The sequence below is a fragment of the Alosa sapidissima genome, chromosome 6 (genome assembly GCF_018492685.1).
Source record: "Alosa sapidissima isolate fAloSap1 chromosome 6, fAloSap1.pri, whole genome shotgun sequence".
Taxonomy (NCBI): domain Eukaryota; kingdom Metazoa; phylum Chordata; class Actinopteri; order Clupeiformes; family Clupeidae; genus Alosa; species Alosa sapidissima.
The window spans coordinates 23,145,669-23,160,561 of record NC_055962.1 but is presented as its reverse complement, the minus strand read 5'-3'; the positions used below and the strand labels follow the sequence as shown (position 1 = coordinate 23,160,561).

Genomic DNA, 14,893 nt, shown 5'->3' with positions numbered 1-14,893 from the left:
TATCGCCCTGCAACTCCAAAGAGACTATCAGTAGAGACTATCAGTTTGAGTACTATGTAACTCCATAATGGCAGCTACAAAACAACACCAGGCATAATACTATCTATGTAGGCCTATTAGAACAAGTAATTACTGAATGGAACATTTAATCTTATGAATCTTTATCAATCATATTCCATGTACATCAATGTACATTTACAATGAATTTATTTAATTTACATTTTAAAATACTAATACATTTGTTAAAGTGTAAATCTGTGCATGAACTACTTAGTAACTACTTAGTACAAGCCACTTTTTGCCACTTTTATGTACAACGTGTAGGTATGTACTGTATGTCACAAAGAACTTAATTCCAGAGACTTGAGGGATTATTAGGTGCTTTGCTAGCCTCTCAGGACAGTTGTTTCTTACCTCCTAGTTCTGCTGTTGTGTGGACTAAAATACCTGCACACATGGGGCTAGCTTTCGCTCACTCTTCACAAAACCGATTCGGCAGGTTCCCTCACAGACCCTAGTCTTTTGCCTTTTGACAGGTCTTATGTGGTAACCACAATGGCATTAGGTCAGAAAACACGTCAACAACACCTGAATGTTAAGTAATATGTAGAATCAAATTGTGTTGTTTAGTTTTTTTTTTTATGTGAACTAGGTTGCCATGGTGTTTCTTACTTGCATTAGAAAACCGATCCTTAGTTACAACTTTTACTTTTTGTTTTAATTACATTGAGTTATGCAGCTATAAAAACATTCAGATGGTCATTGATACCAGTCCAACCGTCTGCCATAGTGTCCAGCTTACACACTGCAAAGGCTTACAAACAAAGGGCACTACAAGGCAATGCAAATGTCTAACAAGGAAAGGAAAAGAAAAACAGAAAGAAAGAGTAACAGAAAGGAAATGCAATGCAAAACAAATCAACAACCAAACTCAAAGCAAAACCTGGAAACATTCGCAAACCATAGGCACAGATTGAAAAAGGGTTAGTAAATACGATTAAAAGAAAAATCAAAACTAGTCAGTTTTGAAAAAAAAATAATAATAATAATAAGAGCCAATAAAAAAAAAGTACTCATCAAAGGAAGGAAGCATACCATATTTTTGTAACTTACATCAACAAATTGCCCGCATGATTTTGGCAGGAAGAAAAAAATTTACAAAAGAAAGTTGTGTAAGAATGCCTTTTGGACAAGTGTGGTTAGTTTGTAAGATTGTTGTTATTAAGCAGTACTTTAGTTTATTTTTTTAAATGATCTCTCTCTTGACAGGATGGCACTGGGAGGCAACAACACATACATCCACACACCATGACATGAAAAATAAACTTCACCATTCTGTTAATTAGTTATTTTTTCCTCTTTCTTTTGATAAATAACTTTTTTACAAAATGAAAACTGTACATCTATGATATTTTAATAGATAATCTCAATTTTTTGCATCAGATATGTAAATCTGATTATTAAATCTTTTTATAATGTATTATTTATTTATTCTTTTTTCCCTTGACATTAAAATGTTATTTTTGTTTTGAAGAAATGTATGACTGTACATATATCATCGCTAAAGTTTTTTGGGGGAAGTGAGGGCCAGGAGAGAGGGGGTGGGTGGGGGGGAGGGTGGGGGAGGGAGAAGGACCTATGAACATACTAGGTAGGAAATGACAAAGATGGGTGAGAACGTGTACATCAGTTGCCATGTCCATGTAAAGGCGGTACGAAGCGGTCGGGCTGCGTTAGAGCTTTTAGCTGTAAGGAAGGGGTGGGGATATACAGACAGTGAGCATATACATGCCCATCCACAAGAGAAAAAAACAGCACTCTCAACACTGACAAGTCTTACAAACCCTAAGCTGCAACTTCTTCACCATGCAGTTTATTTATTTATTTATTTATTTTTTAAACACAATTCATCTGGTCAATTGAGTTTTACTTTTTGGAGGAGAAGTGATCAACTGCAGATCTTGAAGTTTTTTTTATAAAGAAGATAGTGGTGAGGGGTTAAATTGGACCATCCTCCTCTATTTCATTCTTGATGAACTGAGGAAGTTTGGAAGTTTTAGTGTAGCCAATCGGTAATTGAGTTTGGGGTCGTCAATAGAGCCAATCAAATTAACGAACACCATCCATCAAGAAGAAAGAGAGAAAGAGACCAAGACAGGAATAACAATGTATAAGTTTATCACAGAATTGCCATATTTAAATCATCATAAATCATTAATGTTCATTTCTTATTACTTTATGGAAATCAGAACAGCATAAATGTATATACACACACATATGCATATGCATATATACGTATTTTAACACACAAGCACATTTTTAGGAAAGCAAATGGACATAATTTTGCGACTCACACTATCAAGGGGGAGGAACAACCAGAAAGCACACACTGAGGTTAACAAAAGGAGAGGAGGGACACACTGACTTATCACGGTCACCACCTTCAGCAACTAATAATCACAAGGATTATTAGTTGTCTCCAGTGTTTTTGTGTGTTTGATTGTTTACAAAAACGTGTGTTAGTACTGTACGTTAATAAAGACAGGACAGGGGTGCAGTCTGGATGTACGTCTTGGAGGGGAGGGAAAGGAATTTTTTATTTTATTTGTTTATTTGCTTTGTTTAATTTCATTTTGTTTGGGATTTTCACTGCAAGGTTAAACCATGCTCTGAATAAGTTGCATTTAGGGAGAGTAGAATAATGTCAAGGCAAGCTGGGATCTACAGGACTGGCTCAAGTGCCCCACTACAGTGGAGCGCCAAGGGCTGTGGGCTGTATCATTAGACAAGCACTTTTAACTTGGACAAACAAAGAGACCCAATTTACATTGTCACCTAATTAATTATGTCATCACATTATTAGAGCTAACTGTGAAATTTAATAGGGCTTTAAAAAGTTAATACGTTTATTATTTGGTAAATATTTGATCTTGTGTCAATATATAACCAACAGCCTTCGCTAGACAGATAAAACAATATTCCAAGGAATTCCACAAGAGGACATGAGCAAAAATTCATTCAGAACCTGATAAACTGTGTGCTGTCTGCACCATGTCTCAGGATGTACATTATATATAAAAAACTATAAATCTACTTCTGCTCTCTGCTTTCCTCCCTGTCTCTTTCCCAGACCCTCCCATCCCCATCTCATCACTCCCTTTTCCCTCTCATGCCCAGGCCCTCCTCTTCTGAGTTGGGTTCATGTTGTATGATGTCTCTCTATTAATATGGGATTGTTTCCTTGCCAACTTCGACTATGTGCTTATTCTCAGAGGAGCTCATGGAACCCAGGCGCACCTAAGCCTCTTGAGACCACACTAATTGGAAATTGTGATACATAACTAGGTTAAAACTAAATTGAATGAAATTGATCTCAGAAGCTTGATTGTTCAATTGCTTTGTGGGGGTGCACTGTTTTGCAGTCTGCATCCACTCAACTGACACGGCACATAATTAATTAACAATCGACGACAGGGGCTGGCTGAATGGATGAATGGAGGCTATTGACTTGATGGCAATCTCTTGATGGCAAACACACCCATGGCAGTGGTGGAGAGAGCGTTCAGCTTGCTGCGGAACTGTGCCATGGGAATGGTAGTGTGCACTTGCTTATCAAGTCCCTCTGGTTTTAGAAGGCTGAATCTACGAGATCCAGTCTGTTCGTGTGTTTAGCCTGATAGAAGCATGGCTCAGTGATTCATGACAGAGTTGACTATCGAGCCAGCTGGAGGCATGCAGAGTAAGGAATTTCAATGGTGATTTTCTCTCCTTTCCTCTTTCTTTCTTTCTCTCTCTCTCTCTCTCAAAATTCACAAAGCACCTCTCCGTTATCATGAGCTTTGTTTGCCAGGGGGTTGCGCTGGTGTCTCAAAGCGCTCAACCTTGTGTTAGCTTTGCTGCTAAGTCAACACATCCCCTGCATCGTAACATAGCACCCTGGTCACACACGCTACTGTTAAGTTGCAGGCTGGAGAGGAATGAGACATACAGGACCTCTGTGTATTCATACACAATGCAATCCCTTATTAGCTCTTAAGCAAGCACCACTAATGTTGACTATATTTAACTCCTGATCAAACAGGAAGCCATCCTTCTGTGTGTTTGTTCACTAACAACTGATTTGTTTTTCCAGCCAGTGAGGGTGGATCTAAGTTCTGTTATTCTATTTTTTTTTTTGGTATATTGTTTTGGGCTTTTATGCCTTTAATTGACAGGATAGTGGAGAATGACAGGAAGCAAGTGGGAGAGAGAGCATGGGGGTGGGATCCGGAAAGGACCACGGGGCGGGAATCGAACCCGGGTCGCCGGCGTACGGTGCAAGTGCCCCAGCCAGTTGCGCCACGGCTGGGGCCTAAGTTCTGTTATTCCTACCAAGAAACTCGTGGAGCAAAATTCCTGATAGCCTTTCTATCTCAATGCGTCTTTTTCCTGAAACCAAAAACTTCAGGGATACCTCTCTTAAAGTTGTCTCTTAAGTGCAAAATGCACCTATCCCCGGGTGTGGTCACGCAGTGTGAAAATGTCACAATGTCAACAGGAGGTCCGCTAAGCAACATTTACATAAAATGTCCGGCTGCACACCCACCCAATCCCTCCGTACACACAAAGGGGTTGGGCTGCTCAATCCCCGGGAACAGGAGATTCTCTCCAGGCACAGCCTGCCATCCGTGGTCTATTCTCAGGACCAGGCTGGTGTTTATCGAGGCTCCCAAACGTGGATGAATGGCCCGGTTGCGCGCGCGCGCGCATCTGTGTGTGTGTGTGTGTGTGTGTGTGTGTCTCTCTGCTGGGGTTTAATTCCCTAATCCTGTGAAAGGGATGCCAGGAGCCTGGCCTTGCTTTGCAGAAAAAGAAAAGGAGAAGAGAATCCCTTTGTGGTGGAGAAGTGTGTGTGTACGCCAGGCCAAAGCCTTCTCCTGCTGCTGCTGCACATCGTTTCACCTCAGCCTAAGCTCTGATGACACACACCCCCACACACACACACACACCTACCCCACTAACACCATGTGAGGGGGCACATGAGATTATCATAGGGATAGCACTCGTGGGGCTGCCACTGTCAGCACACCGTGCAACCATGCAGGGCATGTGACATCCCCCACTTTCACTCTGGGGTCAGAGATGTGGCCGACAACTGTCCAGCCTGCTGGGACCTCATGCTGGGCACAGTGGAAGGGACACTGCAGGGCATGTCACCGTCGCCAGCTGTGTGAGAAATGGGACTCTCATGGCTTCAGAGGTTGAGGCCATGACAGAGTGACTTCACCCATTATGTGCAAGAGGAAGAGTCCACTCACTGCAGGACACAGCGTGTGTGTGTGTGTGTGTGTATGTGTGTGGGTGCAAGAGGAAGAGTCCACTCACTGCAGGACACAGCGTGTGTGTGTGTGAATGCAAGACAAAGAGTCCACTTACTGCAGGACAGTGTGTGTGTGTGTGGGCATTTTGGTGGTGTAGAGCGGGCGGTGTAATTTGATATGCCATGTTGCAGATTGCTCGTAATCCTTCACTGTGTCCCTGGGCGCACCCCCACAGTTTTAAATTGGCATCCTTGGGACGCGAGTCGTGAGTCCTCTCCTACACAGCCGGCTTGATTTGTTGGGGCCGAGTCGCTTTGACTCGGCCCGCCTCCCCCTTGTGTGCTTCACACACACACACACACACACACACACACACACACGTCATCCAAATAAGCCCCTGTAACTGATCTGAGCCTGCAGCGCCGAAGCGACAGCAGGCTCAACGGGGCCTGACGAGAGGTGACGTGGCTCATGCGCCCTCTGAGGGATGCGTTGGGAGAGTGGCCTCACATGTTTTACACCTCACAGCCCACTCATCGGCTGTCTCGCGCCACCCCTCTTTTCCATCCCTCCATCCCCAGTGCCCCACCACCCTCCTCCTCCTCACCCCCATGACCACACATTCACCCGTCTAAGGGCACGATTGTTAATCCTGACCTCGCACCCTAATGCCATTTCAGCCAGCCCTTGGGATCAGCTACCGCAGAACTGTGTCGTCCCCCCCCCCCCCCCCCCTCAGCTCCAATACAAGGTTACTTAGAGTTTACAACTCATCAAAGGCCAACCCAGACAGTAAAACTGATGGTGAGAATTCATCGACAAACTGTCTGGGGCTGCGAGGACGAAATCCGCTGCACATCTTTGTGAGCCGTCCGATTAATAATTTGTGGTGACAGCCCGAGTGTTCATTAAGCATGTACTGGTCAACAGTAATGAGAGCCGTTTCACTGGGCACGACTCGTCTCCGTGTATGTCTCAATGCTTTCCGCACTGAACCAGGGAGAGAGAGAGAACGAGTGAGAGATGTAGCTTACACATTTATTTGCATTATATAACAGCATTTGTAAAGGAGATAGTGCTAAATAAATAAATGGTTTGGTTAAAAGTCTAAATCTTTAATCTTTAATCTTTGGTTAAATGTCAGGAAGCCTGGTCATGTTTTGCTTTTTTTTTTTTTTTTTGCTTCCTCTCTTCCTGACCTACCCTCACATTTGTAAGCCCTCTTGTGGAATCCCCTCTGGATCAAGGGTAGGTCAAACAGTTTGTACTTGACACAGAACACAGTCATGAGACGCAGTATTGCAAGACAAAGACGAACATAAGAAAGGTACAGTACAAAACACACAAATACACACAAAGCACGCACAAAGCACGCACAGGAACACAACCACGGAGATGTCACCAAAGCACACAAAGGCTGTAGCGTGAAAATGCTACAGCAACACACACAAACACAATCAGAAGCACGGGACACATAATCACACACACACACAACACAGGGTTAGCCAGAGCGCATTATGGATGGAGAAGCGCACAAAATGGTGCCAGTCACGTCCATGCATTAGCAGATGGAGATCTTCCGAGGTTTTTTAGTAGGGCTAGCTACAGTCAGTGCATGCCACAAATGCTTTGGGTTTCACTAAGAGCAACAAATAGAATAGAAAAACAGATATACTTTGTGGCAATAAAATTCTTTTTTATGCCATCTGCATTCAAACAGACATGTATGTGCAGAGAGGCTGAGGAGAAATAAAGTGGGGAGAGGATGGGTTGGGGAAAGGAATCATTCTTTCACACACAACTTTCTTGAGACAGAATGGGGTTGCCTGCACAAGGCCAAAAATAAAAATAAATAAATAATAAATCAACAGATGATGGCAAGAAAAGATTTTGTTGCCTTTTATTTCCTGCCGTATTAAATATGGGGGAAGGAGGGGGTAAGAAACGAGGGATGTTGTTTTTTTTTTTAGTTAGGCCAAATGGCACAGAAAAAAAAACAAAAATGAGAATCTTTTTTTTTTTTTTTTTCAACCACCAAAATTTCATGCGGCACAAGATGAGGTAAAACGAGAGGATCAGCTTTTTATCCTGGAGAGATGGATGTACAGAGACAAGAGCCCAAACGGAAAACCCAAATCACAGAGTATGGAATGTCAAGTGGGAGAAGATACAGAGGGGGGGAGATGTTTATGTAAACCTCAATATGGGGACGAGGATGGGGTACTGGACGTCAAAATGTATAATAATAATAAATAAATGGAATGCAAATGAAACCAATACATGTCATGCAACTGTCCATAATCTGAAAAGACTGGGAGGAGGAGGAGGGTGGGGCTACCAGAATGAGGATATGAATTTCTGTGTCAACACGAGTGTATGAATGTAGTATGCAGACAAATGTACTTGTCTGTTCTGCTTAAATGAGAGAGGACGGGGTACTGTGTACTAGAACCTTGCTTTATAACAGTATCCTAATTCCAAAGTTTCAGAGCACTTGGGGCTGGCACCTTGAGCAATGGCTTTTTAAAGATAAAAGTGCAGAAAAAACAAACTATAGAGACAAAACAATCCGCTGCAGTCTAGCCAGTTGCCTCTCTCCAGCCAGCTGCCTCATATCTTTCGTTGTTATTAAAAGATAGTGCCCCTGGTCAATAATAATAAGGTCAAGCAAGTAGACGTTGTTTTAAAAGTAATGAAACTTGTCTTTGTTGGTAATAGAACAACAAAAAGGGATCATGGACTGAATATATAATAAAGGACAGCACATGATCTGCCAAGCATTTCTCATTAAGAGGAAGAAGAAAAGTGTGGCGTGGTTAATTCTATGTGAGGAGTAACATGAGCAATGATTCATTGTCTTAATTGTTCTTAATTGATTGTAGGAGGTGAAAAGCTGTGAAAACTGGGCATATGCTTTGCAACACATGGAGCATACTTAGGCAGATTACAAGCGTGTTAATTAGGCTAGGAAGGCATTCTGAAGGACAGCCCGGCAATTAAAAAGCTTTCGCCGCGCCATTACTGGCAAAAGGGCCAACGGAGAGGTTGTCATAAATTAACCAGCCTGTTGCTCCACGCCGGATTTGCAACCAACTCGCCGCTGTGGGCATCACATAATTACAGCTTAACCGTTTCAATGGCAGCTCATTGCGCAAGTTCAGTAGAACAGGGTCGCGCCCCAAGTGCTTTTTCAAAACAGGAGACGTGTTGCACGTCAACCCCGTCATTAGCTTAAAGCCTGTTGCCTGTCTCGCCTCTGACGTCCATTTATAACAAATAATATACAAAAGAAAAGAAACAAAAAAGAAAGTAGAAAAATCACCTTCACCTGCTGAGAGACTATGTGTAGGGGGACACAATGCACACAGAAATTCGAGGATATCTGTTCTCTATTAGAATGTTTCAACGCAAGGCAAGCCTCTGACGTAGGAGACAAAGGAACACACAGGAGAGGAGAACTGGTTTCCGTTGCAGTTAGTCTGCTACAGTACATATCACAGTATCTATGCTGAAAGCATTTTTGGTTCCTTTTCCAAGAGTCTCAAAATGTATCCTCTGTCGAGTGAGGCGCATACACACGCACGCACACGCACACACACCAAACGCACTGGCAAAGGTCAATCATGAACAGGACAGATACATTTTGAAGCATCAGTGCGAACAACATGGAGCTTGATACTAATTTTGTACTTTTGACTTAAAGTTCCACTCTCTTTTGAATGCAGAGAGGACAAAATTAGTATAGATGCAATGCCATGTTTGCAACGTTAGGCCCCATAGTCAAGTGTAACTTTTTAATAATCTAATTTTGACTTGTAAAAAGTATGGTACAACTATAGCACTATATCTAAGTGTACTGAGATCTAGGTATGTGCTGGTGAGTATCTAGCACAGCTGAATTTCTGTGAGGATTGTGGACACTGCGTTTCTTCTCTGAACTCATGAGTGCTTAAGGGAGTTTCAAAGTTAGCACGCTAATCTAACATGCCTTTAGTAATGCTTTGGCTGGAGCCCTTTTGAAGTTACACTTTATGTTCTCATGGGGCATGATGCTTTGAGGAGTAGGTCCTCGGTTGCAAATCAAAAAAATAAATAAATAATAAATAGAAGAGAAAACAGAAAAAAAAGTTTCCAAATCAAATAGACCAGATCGAAGCAAGCACACACTCAACACACCCATCCCACCTGCGTGTCCCGAATCGCACTCCTCCAGGTCCTCGTCGTCACTGGAGCACTCGGCCGACGACACGATGTCGTCCGTCGTCTGAGGTCCAGACAGCACCGTGGACAAGAGAGGAGAAAAACAAAAGCAACAGAACAGGAGTTCAAGTACGACATACAGAAAGGAGACAGCTATGCAGAGCATACGGCACCAGAGTGAATTTGAATTTGCATTCACCAAAATGCAAATGCTTATGGGCGCGGGAGACAAAACAACGGAGCAGATGTGGAAGGGTCTTTGCTGCCATTCTCTATTATTGCACACATCTCATCATCCTGCCAGGATGGCATTTCTGCACCATCCCACCCCATCCTTACCCCTACTGCTCCCTGCAGCTGATTATTTACAACCCCAGCCTTATGCAACCCCCCCCCCCCCCCCACACACACACACACACACCGCCTCTGCCACCCCCTAGCCATCCTCCCTCATCAGTGTGTTGTGACTGACCATCAGGGTCCCAGGGAGAAGCGGAGTGGGGGGCTGATTTGTGTGCAGGTGCCACACTGGGTGATCACCACCACCACCCACCCACCACCAACATGATGATTTATTTGCCCGACCCCCACCCACCGTTCCCTCACCGGCACCAAGCTGCTACGTCAGTCATATTTCACCTTTTTTGTGTGTGTGTGTGAGTATAAGTTTGTGAGAGAGAGAGAGACAGACAGAGAGAGATAGAAAGAGAGTGTGTGTGTATGTGTGTGCATGTGTTTGTGGAGGGGGGGTTGGTTTGATGGGGTGGTAGGTTGGGGCAGGGTGTTTATTAGCGTGGATCGGCGGTGCGATAAAATAAGCCCTGTCACAGAGCAGGGTTATGAAATCATAGCGCTGATTGAGTTTGCAGTCCTGGGTGAGAGGGTCCAGGCTCTAAATATCATTGGCTTTGACAGACTAATGAAACAGTGCTCCTGAGCCAGGCTGCCCAGGAGAAAGAAAGAGAGAGAGAGAGAGAGAGAGAGAGAGAGAGAGAGAGAGAGAGAGAGAGAGAGAGAGAGAGAGAGAGAGAGAGAGTAGAAGAGAGGGAGGGAGAGAGAGAGAGAGACAGAGAGAGAGAGAGAGAGAGTAGAAGAGAGGGAGGGAGAGAGAAGGAGTGAGAGAGACAGAGTAGAAGAGTAGGGAGAGAGTTTGAAAGGAAGTCAGAGAAACAGGAGAAGTGAACGAGAGACAGAGAAAGAGTGCAATGAAGAAAAAGACAGAGAGAGAGAGAGAGAGAGAGAGAGAGAGAGAAAGAGAGAGAGAGTGAGAAATATGAAAGCCACTGTGTAAGACGCTGAGACATTAAGTGCAGTTAAAGAGTCCATTTGTTTGATTGTATTCACCGAGTGTCCAGATGAAGAAGTGGTGAATGCTGCGGTGTGGTCAAGGCCGCAGGCACAGCATAGAACTATGGCCCAGAGTAAAAAATGCTCTCTGTCTGCAAGTGAGCCTGAATCACCCATACTGTAGAGATTTTTTTAAAGGCTTGTGCTTGTGCTCCTAGAGGTTGGAGGCATTTTTTGGGTAGGGGTGGGGGCTTATTACCCAAAGATGGTGACTTAGTGAAGACCGAAGAACTTTCGAGAGCACTAGCAGTGCTTGAAGGTAAATAAATACCTAAATACCTTGACTTCAATGTGACCTCTCAAACAAACTACTCTGGCAAAGACCAAGCCTTGTAAGCTGGCATAGACCACACAGAGTAAGACCTCTCAACAGTAGCTGGCTTAGCAGGTGCAAAGGTTAGTGCTTCCAAGAGAAGGGAGGTCTTTGGGGGCATGGAGGGGGGGGGGGGGGGGGGTGCCTGAAGAGGTGTTGTTATTGATTCCTCACAAACACTCAAAATATGAGCCCCCACTGAAGGACGACACAAGATGTCAGCCAAAAAACAAAAGCAAACCCAAGTCAGAGACGATGGTAGCGAGGCAGTTTTAGATTAGATTATTACGCCGGGGTAAAGTCATAGCTTGCGGCAGTCTGAGACAACGCACACACACACACACACACAGCATACGGTGGGTGTTGACACGAGGCCGCAGAGGTGATTGAATTATGTCGGCGCTGGCACCATCATGCCCTCCAGCCCCTCGGCCGCCTTTTCAATAATTCTCTCAGAGCGCGGGGAGGGAGAGAGAGGCGAGGCAAGGCCGCCTGTTTACTGCTGTGTAAAATCACCCGGGAACCTTGAGAGATGTGGCACGTCGTGACTGGCCCGGGAAGCACAGTCAGCACAACACTTCTCTCTCTCTCTCTCTCTCTCTCTCTCTCTCTCTCTCTCTCTCTGTGTTTTGTTTGTATGTTAGATAATCTATTTGACAAACCAATGTCAAAATGCCCCTTAAGTGTACAAAACAGTAAGAGTAAGCCTGTGATGTCTGTATTTAAGGCAACGCTCCTGTTTTCTCATTGCTGGGTGGCATGTTACCTGACTTCACCTGCGTACCGTTACATCCGACAGATCCGCTGAAAGAAAAAGCTGGCATAATCTGACAGCTTACATTACACAAGGTGTCACTAAGGATCAAAGTCCCAAACACACAAAAGCACAGCTAAAGAACACTTATGATGACTTTTATCAATGCAGTCCAGCTGAGAATACATTATCCCACTTACATAATTAGCACAAGTCCATGTCATATCTGGGTAAATTGCATTGCATACATGCCATGGTCATAGATTTATATTAAACCATGCTTGGTTGTGGCATAGTTTTCTTTCAAGAGTTGTTTGTAGGGCCATAAGGTAACTATTTATTTTGCCAAATGTTATGCTGTTCTCCATAATATTAAAGGATAACTAAACTGAGGCTCTGTATACTTTTTTAACTGACATCAACCAGTCATAAACAATGTTTTTTTCCCCCGAGACTGTAGGTGGAGCCTGGGTGACAGTTTTCTCTAAGGAATACCTTGTCTTTCTCTTATCTCATCTGATGAAAGACCTCCAACATAATACCTTCCCTAATCTGTCGTCTCCGTGCAACACATGTGCAACAGAGACAGAGTGAGACTGCCGAAGCAGATTTCAGCAGCAAGCTTTTCAATGTCATAAACATCCTCGCAAAATGCCTCTCACTTTTGTACATGCATAGTGAAGGCCAATGGGTCAACAGCTGGTTTTGAGCCATGAATTTGCTAAGCATGAAATGCCCCCATTTGCTTCCCCCCCCCCCTCACATTCTTTATTTACATTTTCTTTGTTTTGTTTTTTTGTCCTTTATGTGGCGGGGGATGTGCTTAGTAAGGCTATTATAACACATCTGTTTGCTTAAAAAAAACAGAGGTATTAAAAAGATATATAGTGACAGACTGAAGAAATTGTGCAAAAATGTATGAAAATGCGTCTTCTCTGTCCCCCCCACCACGTCAACCCTCAGTGCCTGGCCAGCAAGCCTACAAAACCTGATTTCACAGCTGGCGAAATCCAATTCTGGGAATAAATCTCCATGGCATGAAAAAGAATATATTTTGGCATCAAAATGCCTTCGTTTTAGCGAAAACCAGTCTTGGGAAAAAGAAAAACAGGCCTGCTTGTCTTCTGCCAGCAGTAAAGGGAGAGGGAGGGAGAGAGAGAGAGAGAGAGATGAGTTATATGTACCATGCATGTTCCTGTCAAAAGAGGACATGTCATGGGCAAGAACTTGCAGCAAGAAAGTCACATTATGGCTAAACCATAACAACAGTTGGGAGTGCTGAAAACAGCAGCTCACTAAATGGACCAGACAAAAATGGGACAAAAATACCTTCGCACCTTCCCTGGTGCTCCACACATTAGCCACTTTACCGGTGAAGACATGGCATTAAGGTGCACATTAGAGATGCTTCTATACATTTAGATGGATGGAGGGAGAGAAAGAACAGAGCAAATAGAAAGAGAGAGGGCCCCCCTTCTGAGCTCACAGCTGAAGAAAAGGCCAGTTTTGATTAGCCCCCCCCCCCCCCCCCGTGTGTGTGTGTGTGTAAAACCTTGGCTGAAGGGGGAGTATATTCGCCCTTTGCTAATGACAGAATCACAGAGTAGGGCACTGCTCAGCAGTGGCCTACTCTGTGATTCTGTCATTAGCAAAGGGCGAATATACTGAAGATATCTCCACAGATATCAGTTTAAAATAAGACTTTGATTAAATCTCTTCTCTTCAATTCCATGTTTAAATACATGAAATATGCCCCCCCCCCCCCAAAAAAAAAAAAAAAAAAACCCGAACGAGATAATTCAAATCGTGGTAAAAAGGGTTTATAAACTGCGTAATCACAGCAGCGTCTCCTGCAGTTTTGGTGTTAAAAAAGAAATATTCGCTGTCATGCAGCCACAGTATCCCTTTCCGCATCCCATAAAAATATCAAGCCAAGCATTCAGAGACGCCGGAGCAAACGAAACGCATTCAGAGACGCCGGAGCAAACGAATAGCCAGCACAGCAGCAGCAGCGTTTATTTGGCTTGTGCTTTGCTTGCAGAGATCTATTTACTGCAATCCCAATGAAAAAAAGATGATGTCTGTCTAAACACTAAAGGAGGGAAAAGACAGGCTTCAAAGCAATATCCCTAATCCTACCAGACACCTTCTTTTAAACATATTTTATACTACAATATCCACGGGAATGATGCATTTTCCTTTCGATCACAAGAAAGCACGGATGTCAAATTGGTGTTGGGATTCCACTCATTGTTTTTGCTAGACTGACATCAAGACAGGTGAAGGAAGAAGAACTGGCTCCGCCATCCCCTCCCCTGAAGGGCTTTTAGAACCATGACCTTGTCTGCTGGTGGGTTTTTCTGGAACGTTCCCCATGCTGTGCCAGATAAATGCATAGTACGCCACTCATGTCTCTATCCTCGACAAAGACCCCTGGAGACTAAATGTCTGGAGAGGTCTGCTTGCACACAGAAAATAAAAAAGCCCTCCACCCCCACCCCCACCCCCCTCAAAGACAGAGCAACAACCGAAAAACTCCCCACACGAGCCGCAGTGATAGTCATCTCTGATCCGGAAGCCTGGGCTTCGATCAGGTCACTTCAGATGTGCATTATCATGTCCAATCTCGGCGTTGACAGGGGGACAAGGGGAAAGCTTGTATTACAAGGAGAATCGATGGCGTCAAGCCATATCCCTGACAACAGGCTGCCACAAGCCATCTCCCCCAATCTCATCGTAGGAACCAGCACTGGAAGAAAAAGGCTTTCCAGTTTACTACATAACACATTTTCACCTCAGACAGGCCTCAGACATGAGATGTCTTTTATAAGAAAAAGATCATATTTTTTCAGAAGGAAGAGAATCCTTTCTATTCTATACAGCATTCCAGTCCAGTTACAAATACTGTATCCATGGTTATCCATACAGTACATTCCAAATACTGTCATTTTTCATCATTATCAAACAAACAGCTAAATC

At 43.8% G+C, this 14,893-nt stretch overlaps 1 protein-coding gene across 18 annotated transcripts in view; it reads right to left on the bottom strand.

Annotated features, from left to right (window-relative positions):
• Positions 1-14,893, bottom strand: part of nrxn3b (neurexin 3b) — a 217,314-nt gene that overhangs the window by 3,316 nt on the left and 199,105 nt on the right. For 16 of the 18 annotated variants that reach the window (XM_042094857.1, XM_042094869.1, XM_042094866.1 and 13 more), the window contains one exon: positions 9,486-9,564. In XM_042094857.1, coding sequence (XP_041950791.1) covers positions 9,486-9,564 — 79 coding nt within the window. Of the gene's footprint in view, positions 1-1,217; positions 1,747-9,485; positions 9,565-14,893 lie in introns of those variants that run through there. The other 2 variants (XM_042094870.1, XM_042094871.1) reach the window with 1 other exon arrangement.